The sequence below is a fragment of the Opisthocomus hoazin genome, chromosome 23 (assembly GCF_030867145.1).
Source record: "Opisthocomus hoazin isolate bOpiHoa1 chromosome 23, bOpiHoa1.hap1, whole genome shotgun sequence".
Classification (NCBI taxonomy): Eukaryota; Metazoa; Chordata; class Aves; order Opisthocomiformes; family Opisthocomidae; genus Opisthocomus; species Opisthocomus hoazin.
Genome location: NC_134436.1, coordinates 10,907,083 through 10,926,556, shown reverse-complemented (window position 1 = coordinate 10,926,556; position 19,474 = coordinate 10,907,083). Strand labels below are relative to the sequence as shown.

Here is a 19,474-nt window from a genome sequence, read left to right as displayed (position 1 = left end):
TGAAAAAGCTCACACATCTCCATACAGAGTCCTACACTTGCAGCATTTGTAACCTTAGCTTAGAGAACACAGTGGACAAAATGTGATGTAATCCAAAGGAGAGTAACGACAGACAAAGCTTTCTGCAGATTGAGAATTTCCCCCAAAACTCTGAGGAACAACCAACCTGACACTGATGCTTTAAAAAATATTACTTTTAGCTAAGTTTGAAAGGTAAATGTAACCGTCCTTCAACTCTAAGTAAAAAAAAATAAAGAAAAAAAATGAGCGAGGAGCTGTTTTACTCTGGTTGGTTCAACACAAACGAGGAAGACAAAACGTGTGGAAGATGCAAGAGTACAAATGGTTTCCTCAATGGCAATTTTTTTCTAGCAGAAATGGGTCGTTTCGCTGATAACGGGTACTTAGTGGCTTGATCTATTTTAGAAGCCGGCAAACAGAACACCCAATTCATTCTTCACATGCTACCAGACAGGGTGATAATTTACTCTGGGCTGAATAGCTCTGTGTTTACCATGAGAAAGGACTGATCTTTTGTCTTTAAGAGCTACTAACCTCCTAGATAAGATGTAGAGAACAAAAAGCTCATACAAACTTGGACTATGACTGACAAGAACAGTTTGCTCCTTGAACGTCAAATTTCCTTACAGCACTTCCAGTCAATCTTTCCAAATCTCCCGTGAAACAGAAAGGGGGGGGAGGCCTTACTGCAGCTAAGCAGAGGGCAGGTAGCTGCGGAGGGGGCTGGGTTAATGGCAGGAGAGCTGTGGGAGCCCAGGTGGAGCCGGAGCGGTGCCAGAACTGGATTTCTTTGGAAACGCACAGGGAAGTGTTGCTGGGGACTGCGCGCTGGGGCTGGGAGGTGCGAAGGTGGCCGATGGTGCCTCAAGCCTGCTGCTGCAAAGCTCAGGCATCAGCAGCTTTGGAGCAAATGAGAACTGCTAGATCGAGTCTCGACAGACTTGGTAAGAGTCCTGGCACCGCCTCTGCGCCTCACTGAGCCCCAGCCTGGACGCGGCCGCTCCCCAGCTGGAACAACTGTTCCAAGGTTTTTCCCACACGGAGTTCTTTCTGGCCACCGTGTCCCAGAGCAGTGTACGCTTGGTTCACAAACAGCACAGCTTTCCAGGTCACTAAGGATCTCACCTCGATTAAATGAGGGAGAGATGCTGAAATTATGAATGCAAAGGGACAGGCAGTATGGATTTGAATGCAACTCCAGAATCACACCGCAAGGTAAAATCAAAATAGCAAAAAGACATGCAGGTGTATCTGCATATCTTGTATCTAAATTGATTTACTTTTTATCCTGAAAAAAATTATCATAATATACATAATTTTCTTAAACAAACAACAAAAAAATCAGTAATATTTCTGATTGAAAGACCATTTCTTACACTAAAGTCAGAGACGAGAACTGGCATACTAAGCTCAGAGCGCAGGGATGGTCTGCCATGTTTTCCAGGCTATTTTCATCATTTTTTTGTTTTGAACACTGGCTGGCTATCACGCACGCTGTGCTAAACAGGACCTAGCAAAATGAGTAACTGCAAGTGCTGGAAAGGGCCATGAGACAAAATCAAGGAGTTGTCAGGGAATTGCATTCCCCTACTAAATTCAGGCGCGCTTCTTATCTGGGATCCTGATGGAGAGGAGTTCCTCCTGTAACATCGTTTCACTGCAAACACTGCGTGGGGATTTCACTGTCTGGAACAAGGCTTTAAAGCCAAACCTCTCCCCTCCTGCTCATCAGATTATATGTCATAATTATCAGATCAGAGAATATTTGTCTCAATATTTAGTTATTGATATAAACAGAAGTATCTTTCGTGGGACAAATGGCTGGACCCATGCAAGATATGAAAATGGGGCCGCCATTGTATATAGAAAGAAGAACAGTCCTTCTATTTAATTGCCACTTTTCCAGTGGGAATCATATTTAAATACATTTGGGACATTTCTGTTAAACAACTAAAGCGATTCATTAGAATAATCTTAATGGACTGAAAAATTTACTAAAAAAGACATTTAATTGTCGTGAAAGCCATGCTTTAAGTGCAGACTACAATATTACGCTTAGTGGCTCCCCAAGGTAGTGTTTGCTCAGCTCTGTTTGTTTTGAATTAAATTGGGTAAGAGTTTTTCCACGTCCTCCGCTGTTCCTCACCACTGATTGGAGCTGGATGCAGAAAAGCCTGATGGTGACGGAGCTGCATGTCTCCTACAGACTCTGCCTGTGCTGTAGATGCCGATAAATGCTTGACCTAGCTCCAAGGCTCAAGTGATTTGCCAAAACAGCAGCTTAAGCTAGAGGTTATTCCAATGTAAATTCGACATGACAAACGCTAAACAGATTCTGGAACAACAAAAAGCCATATGCTGGCAAAACAAAATCAGAAAGGCAGATGCTGATGGTCTGATGGTCAGCTGAAAGCTGCGGCTGCTCCGGCCAGCGGCAGCGGCGGGAGCCAAAGGCCGTGCTGCTCCTCAGGCAGGCTGGGAATCGGAAGCTGAGGATGGGAGCTGAGCAGGGCGCGGAACCTGGCAGTTACAGGGCAGGGCAAGCTCCTTCCCAGCAGTGCTGAGCCTACTCACTTCCCTCCAACCCAACCAGTGGTTGTCAGCAAATCAGTCCTCTCTCTTCCAAGCTACTCTCCTGCTCCAGAACAAGATGCTTGAAAATTACTATTAGTATTGCCACACTTCCTTTAAGTGACTCGATTAGCAAGCCAATTCTCGTACTTCCTGTGGCCACTATTTTTAAGGTCAGAATTATGAAGACGTAGATTTGCATTTACCATTGATTCCAGAAAGCTCTGTGTATGTTACAGTGCTTGGGGAATATGAATTCTGAGGGTAAAAGCACCCTTCCAGTTCCATAATGCCATGCAATTAATTTACCAGCGCACTCCATCCAACACCACCTCTTCAATTACTAGCCGTTATCTCTTACATTGATAAGATAAAATTACTAACTCACAGATGAGGTCAAGCGAATCAGATGCCTCCTTTTGTTCTCCTGCTTGTCAGTCCTGAAAGAGGGAAAGTCTTGCCCTGTAGGTAAGAGTCTAGTGTCATTTTACATCCCCTAAGATGTCCCGTCTGGCTTCCAGCTGCCTTTGGTGGGTGGAAGATCTACGTGGGTTCTGATCGCACATTCAGTCCCATACGTGTCTTGGATACTCTTAGGTGTGAAGAATGACACTAAGTGCCTCTGTGTAGACAACTAACTCCCACCCTAACTGCTCAGAGCGAGAGCTGTCAGACTCCAGACTATGCAAATTGACAAAAGAATTTTACAACTAGACTAAGATTAAAAATTTTTATATATGGTTTCATTCCTGAAATAACATAAATAACATACTAATAACAGCACAAAGCAGCTGGAGAGCATATGTAAGGTGCTATGTCTACGTAACATACTAGACTACGCAGGTTTGGAGAGCCCACATTGTTCAAGGCTCAAACAAACGTGAACTCGAGTGAGCATTTCCCAGAAATAACTAAAATTAATTGTGATTTAAACTCGCTGTAGCCTAGGCAGCCTCAGGAATGCCTGTTATGCCTGTTACACAGCAAGACCAGTGCAAGGGGGGGATGACCAAACGGCGAGCTCTAGCCAGGCTGATGGTGAGAAGACCACTGAAGCTGCTCTGAGGAGGAGCTATTTGTTTACAGTAGCCCACACAACACCGCACTATGACAAATTGGAAAGACTGGGGGTTGATGGTACTTAAAAGTTAGAAAGAGAGTTGGAGTCCTTGTGTGCCCATGAAATTTCACACCTCACACCACTTCTGGTTGCTCAGATTTTACAGAAGATAGGAATGACGTAAGGCAGAGAAAGATTTTCATGCCATTGAGAACCAACCTGAATCCAGCGCTGCAGCAGATATTTAGCTAACCATGGTATGGACAGACCTATAAATTCAGTTGTATTTCCCATAGATAAAAAGTTCCAGTAAACTAGTTGTAGGTTTCTGTGGATAATTAAAGAGAATTTAGTATTCAAACTACTGCTCAAAACACTGTTCTGATCAAGCCATACGGCAATGGAAGGCGCAAGGCTGAAATGCAATGTATTTCTTTTAAATTAGATGCTTATACCAGAGCAGAGGTTGTGTACGAGTGGACACGGGAACCAGCAAGGTCAGTGGTTGTGGCTGAAGACGGCTCTCGATTGAACCAGTATGATCTGCTTGGACAAACTGTGGACTCCGGAATTGTGCAGTCCAGTACAGGTCTGTGGAAATTTTTTTTGGGGGGGAAGGGTCATGTTTAACTGCCAAAACATAATTTAGAGCAGGAGAAAACAAAAACAAAGACGAAAGAGTGAGAGAGGAAAATTGCAATATATGAGCTTCAGATTAGGAAAACCTGACTCTCAAAAGGTAAGATATTCTGGGTTTATTTTCCTACTTCAACTGGTGGTTAAAATACCTGAACAACTAAAAAGCTTCCCATAGTGACAGATCTAGCCAGAAAAAACAGTAATTTACATTATAAAGAAGCACTCCTCACATTCTTCTTGGATGATCTGCTTACCATATAAGCTTCAAAAAATTGTATAAGAACACGAATCCTCAGAGATCATATTCCTGCGAGCAGTGAAGTAAGTTGCTAAGAGCAAGCACAGAGTTTCTCATGGAGGTGTTCAAAGAGTGGAAAAAAAATGCCATCAAATTAAAAACTGTCTGGAACATCCAAACAGGATTCAGGTGTCTTAATGCTAACACCAGCTTTAATTCCAGAACTATTCATGAGATACAAAAGTAGAGCCAGCATTTATATTATATACCCGTACCCGTGAAGCTGATGAAAAACTATTGCTTTTTCACTTTGCAGTGATTGTTTCAAGATGTAAATTTTTTTAATACTTTGGAAGGGATGCGAAGACCCAGATAGAGTAAGAAACTGAGCATTGGGCATGAACAAAAGCTCAAAGCGTTGACTAGATTGAGTGTTCAATGGACCCGAAGCAGCACTGCATTAGGACAAGTAGCTGTATTGCTTGGGATGCGCCCGACGTAGTGCCTGAACTAGAGAAGTACATTTCCATCTGCATAAACCAAACTTTCTAATTTGTCATTCGTAAAGTCAATGAGCGTTTAAGGAAAAGTGAGTCAATTTAAGGTGAACCCTAATTTGTGTCTGAATTTTTTTATTTAGCTTGCCAAAATATATTCGTATGCTCTATTAAGCCAACAAAGTCTCTCACGGGCAAAGGTTTCTATTGGACCAATATTCAAGTTACTGCTTGGAAGCTTCTGCTCGGTTGATGTAATCACAAAAGAAGTAAGTGGGATGGCAGTAATAAGGAATTTGCATAAGAACAACATCAACCCAACTGCTCCCATAGTTTCACTGCCCCCATTATTGAGCTCCGGGGCAAGCATCGGACAAGCAAGAAAAGGGGAGAACTCTTGGCCTGGCCACAGCTAGAAATGTTGCCATTGACTTTTGTGGAGCCGGTATTTCACCCGAGCTGCCCTTTGCTGAAAAGGCAAGAGGGTTTGTGAAGAACTGCAAGGATCTCGAGCTCTTTGCTCTCTCTGTTCTGAAGCTACTCGCCCAGAGAGACCTCGGCAACCTGCGTGCCCGCCCTTTTGCACCCACCGCCAGCTCTCTGCCCGCTGTACGCATTACGAGGGCAGCAGGGTAAGCAGAAGAGACTCATGCGCTTGGGAACATATCTAAACCAAGTAGATAATACTACATATAGATCGTGGTAATGAGAAAGCAATGTGAGAAACACCCTACCAATTGTTAAGAAAGGCAGGTAATAAATTTTTAAACAGAACTGAAGGCAAACATAAGAAGTGTAAAAATTCTTCGTACATTTCCATGAAGAAACAAAAGAAAATTGGTTTGCCCATGATATTTCATAGGTTTGATTTCTGCCTCCTTTTTCTACCCGAAGAGAGTCTTTACCATGCCTATCTGTAACGTTAAACACAGTATAATGAAGATTTACCGAAATAAAGATGCTATTGTCTAGATGCAGAAAAACATTACAAAGAACTAAATACAATGGTTATCAAAAGTAAAAAAAAGCCCATTAAAGAATCTTTTTGACTACCAAACTTGCAATCCCTTTTAGTCACCATTTGATAAGAATATACAGTAGTGGAAGAAGCACATCTATTGCTTGCAGATTCAGCGTCTCAAGGAAAAATTCTTCTTGATTAGCTTTGGAAAGAAAAACGCTTTGCCTTCCCCAGAATGATGGTGGAGATGAGAGGTGGTTAATAATCACTTCTCTCCCCACTCCGGGAGGGGGGCAGCTAGTCTCAACAGAACCCTCCAGCGCGTCTTTGTCCCCCGATCATCTCTGGTCCAAGATATGACATATGTAACGAAAATGGCAAAATCCCTCCCTGCTTTCAGAGTTGTGGGTGATGACTCATCTGATAAAAAGACAAAAGGAATTGAGGACAAATCTTCAGAGTTCTCAGCGCCTTTATTAGGCAAGAAAATGAAGCTCTCGTGCAGCTGATTCGGTGCATCATTAGAGGAATTTAGATCACCTTGGGCGATTTAAAGCTGATACTTATAGTTGTCTGGAATTCCAGACATGCATTTTCCAAGAATTTGGGTGTAACTAGGTTACTCTAAACAGTCTCAAAACTATTAAATGACTTGGAGAATCGACAGAGTACTTTCCCCTCCCACTTTAATTTCTTCCATTGCTAGTAGGCCATCTGCTATTCTTATTTCTGGATCTAGAACAAAATAACTACAAATACTGGTTTTTGTATGACGAGAATCTTGAAGGACTAAAACTTTTTTATAGCATAGTTATTCATCTGTACTGGCAATAGAGCGCACAGGTACTACAGGCTTAAAAATAGTATTCAGTAAACAAAACAATAATTATTGTTGCTGCTGTTGTGCTTAAGCAGAGTCATCCATTTTTCACTTGTATGCAAAATCCCTGTCACTCTCCAGCTCCTGGCTCATATTAACTCAGAGTTTAAAATGATCATTTTTCTAGGCACCTGAACAGATGCTTGAAGGAATCCTGCAAGCTTCTATTTACATAGAATTCTTTTGCCACCTTGAAAACGTTGCTTTGCACTGAGAATCCTCAGGGTTTATACTTGCAGTGGTATATTTTTTCTGATGTTCTGTCAATCTGCGGAGAGGATGCTGTGCTTAAGAGTTTTTCTACTGGGCCACAAGGCATAAGCAGTAAATGAGAAATACTTTGGTTTAAATTAATGGCAAAAAAAGACTTAGTTCCTATCTACAGTGATAGAAAAAGTATTATTGTAGCTAAAACTCAGTCCCCACCTCAAACCTTACGTTTGATGTGAGACACATTAATTTTAGGTGCTTACCTGATAAACTGTGTTTATTACAAATAGTTTACAGAACACTGGGTAGTAGATTTGTTGTAGCTTTACTGAACTATCAACTGTTTTCTTCTGAGGACGCAGGTTAGTTCACACCGCCTGAGCATTTGACTCGGGGATTGTGATATACTGTAGAATTCAGGGCTGGCTGAAAGCTGCGGCTACAAAAGCGTGAAGCACAGGCACAAACCCTGCAGAGCGCTGGAAGCGTGCGAATGCGGACCAGCGTTCGAAACATGAAGTGAATACAGGTGAAGGAGTCGTGTGACCGCTTTTAAACGCTTCGGATTGTGCAATGCAGACAAACTAATTTAAACTTCGGGGAATAAATAAAATGAAAAACAAGTTTATCTGCTCAACACAGTTATCTGTAGAAGGCTTTAGGAATTCCAAGGAAGCTAAAAAGAAATACCTTTCTTTCTAATTTCTTTGGAGAAGAGAGAAGAGAATGTAAGATGCATAAGCTACAACTTGTGCAAGGCTGGTAATCAGACACTATGAATACAGGAAATATTTTGCTCAAGAGCTATTTGAAATTTTAGCTGGTAGGGAATTTTGCAGCTTAATTACAAACCTTTGAAAACAGAGTTGCAGAGGAATTGCTGGGGAGTTAGGCAGTGGCCAGCAGCTGTCGTGAATGTGGGTATGCTTCTCAGTTAAAGCCATCAAATGGGAGAAGTGAAAGATTCAGTAAATAAATGGAGTGCTGTCGTGTCCTGCGGTTATTTAAGTAAATCTCATCAAAGATCTGCTACCTTCTAATAGGTTACTGCAGTCCACTGGTTCTTTGGAGACTTAAAACCATGCTTTTGCCTTGTAACTGAACTGTAGGCGTTATTCTAGGCCTATGCGTTGCCTGATTCATTCCTCACGGCGCTACCTTTAGCTGACTGCTAGCTCAGACCTGCTGCAGTGCTCAGCAGATGAGAGTAATCCCTGTCTTTTTAATTGCTTTTATGCTTTTGAATCTTGTTCTCATTTTCCAGAGGTTAAAAATACTTTGATAATTTAAGCAGCTAAATAAAGCTTCAGACTACAGTGGTGTATTCACTCTGTATTCTTAGCTTGCCTTCTACAGTCGCTGAATTAATTCTGACATGCCGTTGTGAGCATTCTGTATCTGATTGCATTAAAATAGCTTCCCACGTCATATTTTAGTAGATAAAATTAAATTATTGGCTCTTCTAGCCAAGGCTGGCACCCTTCATAAGATCATAATCATAAAAGAAGATTGTTGCCGTGAAAGTTAAAGAAAGGTGAGCAAAATTCAAGCAATAATGCCCACCATAGCACTTCTGCCAGTCCTGTTTTTGAATGAAATTTTTCCTTGTCTGTCCTTTGCTTTACCTCTCAATCCATAATTGATTCTCTTTTCCCCCTTTGCTACTGTCGTTTGTGTTGAAGCATACCAGGAGTATTGTCACATCTTATTTATAAGCTTTCCTCAGGGTTAGACAATGAACAAGATGGTTCAAATGAATGATCTTCTAGACTCTGAATTAAAGAGAAGGGCATTTGACATGCTCGGTGCAGAAGCAGTCAATGTCTAGACACAGTTTTTCAATCCAGTTTAAGCTTTTCCTGTGCAAGAGCAACTTTCTCTTTCCAACTGCCTACGTTTTAAAATAGAATAACTGTAATTTCACCTGTCATCTCTCATCTGGACAGAGGTTGCCATTCAGTTACGTGTCCACCTGTTTCTTTCCGAAGGCAATGTTTGTTGCATAATAAGAAGTATTCATCTACTCCAAAAAAAAGGTCACAACAATAGGTTTTTCAGTCTTTTGAGAATATACTGTTTTGCAAAATCCATTTTCAATTATTTAACGAATGATCTGAAAATGAGGCATTATTTGCTGTGCTCTGGCAGTAAAGGTTTATAAAGTTATATAAATATTTCAGATTCCTTTCAATTGCAACTAGAATACCCAGCTCCTATGTTTTGCAGCACCCAGAAAGGTAGTTCTAATGAAAATATTCTGTGTTACTCTGGCATTGTCCATCTCCTTCAGGAGAGAATAACCACTCAGCAAGGTACTGAGTGAGCGGAACAAGGGCAGCGAATCTGCAGAGCACATAAAGCACAGACAGTGGTAACGCAGACACCACCACAACAGTAACATCCTAAGCCTGGCCCAACTGAAACACCTCCGAGCACTTGTTGTGATTTAGTCTTTATATGATGTTTACATGCGTATATTGTGGTGGGTTGCCATCTTCTAATGGAATAAAATCTTTCACAAGAGGCCTAAACAGCTGCCCGTTAATGCAGACTTTCATTCACTACTCGCCAGAGATGAAAAGATGTAAATTTAATTAGCATTTCCCAGAACTGCCTAGTTTTGTGTTATTAGCGGAACTTCAGAACCTGCTTTATTAAATGTTTTCTTCAGAGCTGACCCAATTTGATCTGAGGACTTCTTTTTTTACAGTAGGGATGAATATAATGAAAAAATACTTCCTGTAAAGCCCTCTAATTTGTATATTTATAAAAGCCTTGATGTTGCTGTTTTTCTTGGTTTTAGGGGAATACGTTGTTATGACTACGCATTTTCATTTGAAGAGGAAGATCGGTTACTTTGTCATCCAGACTTATCTGCCGTGCATCATGACAGTGATACTGTCCCAGGTGTCCTTCTGGCTTAACAGAGAATCTGTTCCAGCAAGAACTGTATTTGGTAAGCAAGACCTATAAACCACTTGGCAGTCGTAAGCCAAACGGGTTTAAGAAGCTTTCGGGTAAAACTGGTGACAGGTAGCATGATCCTGGAGAACAGCACGAGCCTGGACGTAGCGCAGTACGTGGTAGTTAACACGTTTCATGGCGAGGATGTAGCACAAACTGATTTAAGGTCCAAAGCTTTTAAACTGATTGTAAAAAGAGACCTGAAAATATCTTAAGCAATCTATTACAGTCCCACTTTTCCAAAACAAGAAGTATACGAGTAAAACATTTCTGACGATGGCAACGACGTTCATGGTGGGGGTTATCAAAAAGGCTTTAATCAACGGGTGTTGGTCATTTGACCTTCTTAGACCCTTTGAAAATCCTTAAAAATCTGTTTCACCAGTCCCTTTTGCAGGCTGCCGCTAAAGGTGTCCTGGGAAATCAGTGACGATTTATTGTGTGTACAGTGGTGAAAGGATGCACTCAGCGAACGCAGTAAGAAGGCAGTCTGAGGGACTGGAAGTTGATACAGTTGATCCCTGCTGTTTGAGCCACTGCTTGCAAATGCTTCTCTTAAAAATAGAAATGAACAGCCCGCGTATTCTTTGGGGATATTAATCCAAGTCAAGTATATAATTAAAAAAAAAGATAACGAAACTCCAGTTAAGGCCAACAGAACCTGAGATTGGGATGTTCGGAGGGGACACCCGAACCCCTTTGGCAGAAGCAGGTGGAAGAACGCCCAGCTGAGTTGCCTTTTGCAGCAGTTTCCCTGCCGGGGCAGGACACCATGGGCCCTCGTGCTTTGCCCAAGAGAATTTACCCAGTTACACAGGACGTAGGAAAGCCAGAGCGTCGCAAGGCCTGGCGCTGAGAAACGCAGGCGCTGAAGCTTTTGTTGAACGCAAGCTGGTTTTAGGGCCCCGTGCTGGCACTCCTCGCTGCTGTGCCTTGGTGGCCCAGGGCCGCTGGAGGTCCACCACACCCTGCATGGCTGCAGACCTCATGAGCCAAGTAGAGGCTTTCTGCTGACATGCAGATCTGCGTTTACAGAAGACTGGTTTAGAGGACAGTATAATTTAATATGTTTTACATAATATTGTGTAGATTAACATTTAAAATGAGTTCTGAATTTTTATGGACTTCACTGGGAATTAACCTGGGATTTTTATGTGTCTGTGTAGTCAAAACTGTTGAAATTGTGACTATTTTACCTCTTTTTGCATGTGCCCTTTACAAAGAAATGTCGGGTGATCAATTTGAAATGCTAAACTTCATCGTCCTGGCTGGAGCACACAATTTCCTAGTCTCACAGTGAATAGTATATAATGCTGCACGATGTTCGAGCTGCTGTCCCACAGGCTCAAGACCCCACACATCTTTGAAAGTTTTCCTTCTAAAAGACAGTTATTCAGTAAATAGGCTCGTGTTTACTCCATTGTTATGTATCAGGGTAGCTTTTCCATTTCTTAGTGGCAGTGAAACAGCGTTTCAGATAGGTTTGCATGAAGGTACATACACACAGAAGCACAACTTATATCTTTCAGCCCATTTAGTACCACAGATGACAAAAAATGGAAATCCTGTTTTGCTACTATGCAAGAGAAACAAACTCACGAGTAAGGAGTCAAAGACAAGATTAGATTGTATCTCAGGGAAGAGGAACTGCCTCCTCATTAGGCGCTAGTAAATCAAGCTCTTTCCACCAGCTCGTCAATACGCCGCTCGTTACCTGGCCTGTGTCAGACCACTGCACGTTTTTGTGAACAGTGCGGCGAGGATGGGCTCGCCGGACGCGTTCAGCGCCCGGCACTGCCGTTGTCAGGGTAACCTGTGGAGCCGTGAGCTGATGCAGATGCCCAGCCTGCGTCTGCAGGGTGTTTCTTTCAGGCCCTGCTTGCTCTCTGCGGCCGGGGAAGGGCAGAGGTTCAGCAGCAGTGAGAAGCTGTGGTATCAGAAATGCAAATTACGCTAGCATTGTTATTACATAAATTTGCCATTTTCAGGGCATCAGTGAATAAAGGGACAGCAATCTGTAAACCCATCAACTCAAATACATGTACCGTCACCTAAAGCTGAGTGCATTTGGGTATACATTTGAAGGATCAGATACCAAATAAACGGAATGCAAACAGGTTTTATAGTTTTCTATCTAAGTATCTGAGAACTGCTGCAAGACAGAACTAAAAGTGTTAAATTGCTACATCTGTAGGACAATTCGCAGGGCATGAATCAGGAACAGCAACAATGATTTGCCAAACACCAAGACGCGTCAGGTAGTGTCCCGTCCACAACACAAAAGATTATTTGCATTCCAACTTAAAAAATATCATTCCACTACGACAACGTCAAGGAATAAAGGTATAAAAGATGTTCTGGAGATCCTGCAGCTGCCACAGAACTTGAAATCAGATCTCCTCAGTTAGCAACCGAACTGAAGCGGGGAAGTTTCTAAGAATTAGCAGTGAAGACAAGGCTTTCCCCTCTATTTTAATAGCTGGGAGATGAAGCACCAAACAGAGCCCCTGACCTAAAGACGCTAAAAGTGTTTGCTTTGCAGGAGTGACAACTGTCCTGACCATGACTACCCTGAGCATCAGCGCCAGGAATTCTCTGCCCAAGGTGGCCTACGCCACTGCGATGGACTGGTTTATAGCGGTCTGCTACGCCTTCGTCTTCTCCGCGCTCATCGAGTTTGCCACAGTGAATTACTTCACGAAGAGGGGCTACGCGTGGGACGGCAAGAGCGTCGTTCCGGAAAAGGTAACGCCGCTTCCTGTCTGTCCCGGCAGGTGACACTGCGTCGTGCTTGGTCGCTATATGGGGGAGGGGGGTTTAGCCCATCAGAAAGCCTCATTATTTAGAATAGTAATTATTCCAAAAGAAGTTCCTCATGTGTACGCGCACAGCGTTTCTATACATAAACAATAATTACGTAGACACAGAGCACCTAAATACTACTTCTGACATACTGAATGGTATTTTATGTTATTAATCATTAAAAAAAATTTACTGAGATTTTGACTTGTACAAATGAGCAGAAAGAGGACAAACGTGTTGTTTTTAAGGGAAAGTAATCAATTTTCTAGTGTTCAAGCCAGAGAAAATGCGGATGCCTCAGTATAAAAGTAGAAAAAAAAAATCTAGTGGCTACTGTCTGGCAGTTGCCAAAGTGTGTTGCTCCCCAACACGACCGTCAGGAGGACTGCTCTGTGACCACGGCCACCGCAGGACTTTTTCTTTCCTTTCTTTTGCCTCCTGTCACTGCCTATTTTTTTAAAAAAAGAAATATTATTTGTACTTCTCAGTCTATATGAGAAATTGCTTTGCTTTGGGGGGAGAACTGACAGTTGTGTTGGTGGGAGCGTGCAGTCCTGAGCGGTGCCTCCCCAACTCCCTCTGGTCCGGGACCAGGCTGGGCTGCAGACCACAGCTGCATCGAGAAACCGTCGAGGGCGTTTGGGGGAGAAAATTTCCCATTTCCTATGAGCCATCATGTCAGCTGCTTCTGTGAGGAAGCTCATTTGGTTTGGGTTTTTTTTTTTGCGAGAGATCATGAAAGAGTTTTAACTTGCTTGCCTAATTGGTTATTATAAACATTCACAGACTAGAGATTCAGCAGAATAAATATTTGGAAGAGCAGATGTTACTCGCTGGTACGCGAATATATGCGTTTCATTCAGAAGTCTATGCCTACATGTAAATTTTATTTTTTTTTTGCTATTTTAGTTGCATAAGTCAGTGAGAAAGCAGAAATAAAATTAGGAGATTTACACACCAACAACTAATACAACAGTATTGTAGAACAGATGAGTGAAGTAACAAAACAAACTTACAGTAACGAGCTGCACGACTGCTGGTGAATGTGGAGTTTCCAGCTGCTGCTGATGCTTTCATCGACAATGATTTGTTTGATTCGGTGTTGAGCTTCTGTCTTCATCATATCTGTTGTAAAAAATTAGGCTGTATTAATAGAACAAACCCCTTAAATGTCAAATATTGCCGTGTTAATATAACATATCCTGTAACATAGTTACTATAATCAGCCATTTCATCTGTTTCAAAGAACATTACATTTTCAGAAAAACACACACTGACATGAACACCGTACTCCAACACAACCTCAAGAAAGGCTCTTCAGGTGCGGCTCGCTATGGGGCAGCCAAGGCGTCCCAGTGCCTGGCGTAAGGAAAGGCAAGCCAGGCAAACGAGCGGCGAAGAGAGCATCGCTGCTCCCCAACATAGAATCATAGAAAGTTTTGGGTCGGAAGGGACCTCCAGAGGTCATCTAGTTCAGCCCCCCCACAGCGAGCAGGGACACCGCTAACGAGATCAGGTTGCTCAGAGCCCTGTCCAACCTGGGCTTGAATGTTTCCAGGGATGGGGCCTCCACTACCTCCCTGGGCAACCCGTTCCAGTGTTTCACCACCCTCATTGTAAAGAACATCCAGAGCTCTAATCAGCTGTCATAAAGTAATATACTTTTTCATAAAGTTGAATTTGACATGAGATGTTCAGACCCTGACTGGTGTCGTGACTTTCTGTGGGTTGGATTCTGATGACGTTTAAGTCCCCGGGGAGGGTCTCCTCCGAGGCCCCGGTGGAGCGGTCCTTGGCCTGCTGGGTTGGCTGCTGCTGGCTGGAGGATCTGCCTGAGCAGGGAACAGGCCCGCAGCACCCAGCCGCTCCCCGAAACGCTCACCTCTTGAGCAAGGACCTTCTGCCAGAACCCCCCAGGGCAGTCTGCAGGGCCACCAGTCTCTGGCTGGTCTGTCATTAGAAGTCCCGTGACTGCTTTAAACAGCATTGCCTCTGCGGGACAGCTGCTCCTTGAAAAGAGACTTGTATTTGCTGTCCTGTGCAATGACGGGACAGAGCACACTCTGCTATTTTCTCTTTAGCCATATCTTTTTGTTTTTCCCTGCTGAGAGGACAGAGAGGATAGCATTTGCCTATTCTTTTTTGTGGCAAATGCTGCCCTAAAGAGTTTCTAAGCTCCTGAGATGTTTTTGTTGTCTGTTTTTTTTTCCTCATGACCAGAGGAACTTGGTGCAAAGTGGTGCTTGTCTTTACACCTCCTTAACGACCCACTACATCTCTCTGCTGCGTTCCTCCTTCTGCAGTGGCTGGACGAAAGGTCTGGACTGTCCGCACAGGGACAGCTGAATCCCAGCTGGTAACCCCAGATGTCCAAATCAAAATTTTTTCCTACGAGTAGATCCCAGAAGTAGAATACTAGCAGGGGAAAAATCTAGATAGTCTTTCTGATCAAGAAGTTCGTCCCCACTAGGAGATTTTTCAATACATCCTTGCGTTAGCGGTATAGATAGGTGGATGCGACAATCATACGGCTGTTCAAGCCCTTGTGGAGTGACATTTCAGCCATCATGATCCAATTGTGACATTCAAACAAGAACAACATCTCTGTTCCATAATGCATCTGCTTTTGGTGTAAACCTTTAGTTATTTGTCCTAATATTGGAAAGCTACATCAAGAAATTCAGGGTCTTAAAGTTTTTGTCCTAGTCATGAAATGCAGTTGATGAAGGGGACATTGAATTATGAGTGGTTTGTCACTGTTGATTAAAGGTAGTTTTGTTTATCCATCATCTAATTTGGTTTAATTAATACAAGTAACACAGATGATTTTGTCTTTGTTTTCACCTAAATTTTTTGCATGAGTTGTATCCAGACACTAACTTCTTTCTAACAGCTTATTACAATTTGTGGTATTAATTCAATTAATTGCAAAATTTTATGATGCTGTATCATAATTTTGTCTTTTGAGAAGACGGTAAGAATAAAACATTTTCTTCTTTCTTCAGCCAAAGAAAGTGAAGGATCCTCTCATTAAGAAAAATAACACCTACACAGCTGCAGCTACGAGCTACACCCCTAATATTGCAAGGGACCCTGGGCTGGCAACCATTGCCAAAAGTGCAACGATTGAGCCCAAAGAAGTTAAGCCAGAAACAAAACCTGCAGAACCCAAGAAAACTTTTAACAGCGTCAGTAAAATTGATCGACTATCAAGAATAGCCTTCCCGTTGCTTTTTGGCATCTTTAACTTAGTCTATTGGGCTACCTATTTAAACCGGGAGCCCCAGTTAAAAGCTCCAACTCCACACCAATAACCTCGTTTGTACGTATAGTTCTGTTTCGTCTTTTGCTCTGGGAGTTGCTTCCCGTTTTCACATACAGTAATTCCCATTTGCTGCATTGCCTCTGTCTTCGAGAAAATAAAGGTTTCTTTATTTAACAAAAGGTAAAATATATCTGTATATTTAAAAAAAACTTTGTGTGGGGGAGAGAACAATATAAACTATAGTTTGGAAAAGTGATTCTGAAAACGGGAAAGAAAGAGTTGTAGAATAATAATAAAAAAAAAGGAAACCATTTGTAGATAGCTTAGTACTGAATGTCCCTGAAAGGTATTGTATATGTATGTGAAAAAGATATTTTTATTCAGAGCATTGTGGGGAGTGGGAAAATATTCTTGGATGACGTCCCTGGTGCACATACTATACCATAGCATTTATTCACCCACTGTTTATAGTCTTTTCAAGGTTGTAAAGCTTTCCCTTTGCTGAATCCCGTGAGATACGGTATTTTCCTAATCCCTTTTCTCTTCTATATTCCAAACCACCTGACTTACAATATGAAATGGTCTTTCAAGAAGAAAGAAACCTCCTCACTCTAGGTAGGGTTTGCCACTGTACGGCACGTGAGAGCTAATGGTAACAAAGGCTTTCAGCTGCTGTCTCCCTGCAGCCCTGCTCTGCGCAGTCAGTTCTCACCAGACTGGATTGAAAACCGGTCGCACAATCCAGCCCGATCCCCAGTTCCCTCTGTCACCTGCCTAATCTAAACAATTCCAGGAGGCTTTTACAGATAGCTTTTACTCATCACTACGTTTTGGAGAGTTAAAAAAAAATAAAACCAACAAACCAACAATTTTTGCAAGCCCTAGATATGTTGAATGTATTCTTTTATAAAATGATACATTAAAAAGAAGCTTTAGACTGAGATTTATGGATAGCAGAAAGAAAAAATATAGTATTTAAATAATATATGTAAATATTCAGCATGAGATTGTACATTTTTTTACTTTTTTAAAGTTGTGTTCTTAAAACATTGTGTAGGATTCACCTCTTAGCTCTTAATATGTTGTTAAATGCTCAGTAAAACATATTTAGAGCCTGAATAAAAAAACAAAACAGTGGTACTGGAAAGCCTAAAAAAATAGATACGCAGAAAGTGCTTGGAATGAATTCCATTTGTAAAGTGGTTAAGTGTACAGTAGCTCGCAATTCGACAATGTCATCCAATGTATACTATTAGATTAATGACTGGTCTGCTCAGGTCATGCATAAATACTAAAGTATGGGATTACATTTGGTAGGTAAAAATGGTGACATATTTGTTAAGACAGAAGTTCATCTGTATATTACTGCTATATTTGCCGATACATAACTGTTACAATAAGTGATGTAATATATGTAGCATTAAATACAAAAAAGTCATACAGAAAAGAATGTACAGGAAAATAGATTTTACTGAGTAAACTTACTACATTTCATTTTTACTGTAGCAATATATTTGTAGGAACAATACGTAAGGGCTTTAAATACAAGACGTCCATTTTGGAAGTATTGTGCTCCCTTTAAACAAATTCTAGTCAGTACCATTACTGCTGGTTCTTAGAAATAAAATTTCAGATAAATATTTTTCCAAGAGATGGGAAGAATGGTGGATATTTGCAAGCATCAGTTAAAAAACCGTAATACGTGGTATCGAATAATTTTAAAACAATGCTACGTGAGCCTCCAGAGAAACAGCTACTGAGAGTCAAATTTCGTAGGCAATGTTTTCTAAACTCTTTCTCGATAAATCAAAAAGCTGGTGTTCTCTAGCTACAAAAGGAAATAGTTAATGTTTTATTTAGAGAAGTTTGGGTTTGTTTTTTGTTTTAAATAATGCTTCATTGTCTAACATTTAGTCCTGTCTAAACTTGATAAGTTATCTGATTGGAGCTTCTTAAAAGGGGATGTTTCATCTTCTGGTATCATGTGTAGATATATGTATAGAAAAAAATAAACTATGGCTCTTTAACTTCTGTGTATTTGTTTATCTTGTTATTTTTGGCGTTAGTGTGTTCATTGAGGGCATTTTATCTTTCCAGCAGTTCATAGCTACCTTTTGGTCTGCATTTTGCACATTAGATGTGACTATTACTTAACTAGTCTGCTTTTTGCTATGCAAGGACTGCATTATATCACCTCTTAGTTAGTCTATGCCAACAGCACTATACTGTATAAACTCGATTGCACAGTTGATCCAAGACAAGGTATTCTCTATGTAGCTTTTTTACAATGCTTTGCTAAACCATGTAATAATAGTAAGTCTTCCTTGAAAATAATGATACACTCTTATAGAGGACAGTTGCTGTTTACTCCTGGGATAATTTTAAAAAGATGACATTGAATGTTTATTGCACCTCAGTGCAGTGATGTGGCAATAAAACCTAAATCTAATAGAGGTTGTTTATGGCAGAAGCATGTATTGCTTTACAGAGTTTAGCAAGAGCTCTTTATTTTATGTCAGACTGTAATTCTATTATAATAATAAAGCTAAAAATGTTCAATAATGAAAGCGAATGTTTTACTTTGGTTTCCTTTAGTTACTGCCTTTTATGACACGTTGCTTGACAAACTGCTATTCATTCAAAGACTCTGTTTCTGTGGATTTGGTAATGAATGCAGTTTTAATAAAGGTAGTTTTCTGTCCAGGGTTTTCCAGGGACAAATGTAACAACAAGAACGTTTCCGAAATCTGACTTGACATTCAAAAAAAGATAGTTCTGTCTGTACAATGTATATCCCGTAAAGCAATTAATGGAATCAGATGAACGATTGTGAAGGTTTAGTGCCACAACAACGAATACGATGTAGGGTAGGAACAGACTAAAATGCTGTCTCCCAGAGAAAACGGCAGATAAACCAGAGGGTGGGAGTAAAACTGTGGGTCGTTATGTGATAGATTTCATTAAGTAATGCGCAGATTTAAGAAAGGCTGTTAGAAGAGAACCTCAGGCTGTATAAAATAACATTATTTCACTTATTAAATAAGTTGTGGGGATAGCATTCAAGCAAGCATATGTATAGCTTGAAAATTTTAACTCTCAACTATTCCTTCTTTCCCGCATAGAAAAATACAGAGAGAAGAGAAGGCACTGCAGTGCGTTCAGCCCTCAAATTTTCTTGGAAAGGTTCCTGGAAAGCAAGGCTCATGCTCTTATGTAGGCGGAGACAACCCATTGCAGACATACCGTTTTAGCGGCTCCAAAGCAGGAAAGGCTGATTAAGTGCATATATGCATATAGCAATAACCATAGCATTCTTTGGCGCGAGTCCTCCAGACGGATTCATCAAAATGGAAGGAAAGATGGGGT

At 41.3% G+C, this 19,474-nt stretch overlaps 1 protein-coding gene across 1 annotated transcript in view; it reads left to right on the top strand.

Annotated features, from left to right (window-relative positions):
- GABRA1 (gamma-aminobutyric acid type A receptor subunit alpha1) overlaps positions 1–18,139 on the top strand; it is a 41,508-nt gene extending 23,369 nt beyond the window's left edge. Inside the window, exons 7-10 of the mRNA XM_075442229.1 lie at positions 4,098–4,241; positions 9,881–10,033; positions 12,584–12,786; positions 15,849–18,139. Coding sequence (XP_075298344.1) covers positions 4,098–4,241; positions 9,881–10,033; positions 12,584–12,786; positions 15,849–16,157 — 809 coding nt within the window. The 3' untranslated portion in view covers positions 16,158–18,139. The remainder of the gene's footprint in view (positions 1–4,097; positions 4,242–9,880; positions 10,034–12,583; positions 12,787–15,848) is intronic.
- Positions 18,140–19,474: the final 1,335 nt, after the last annotated feature.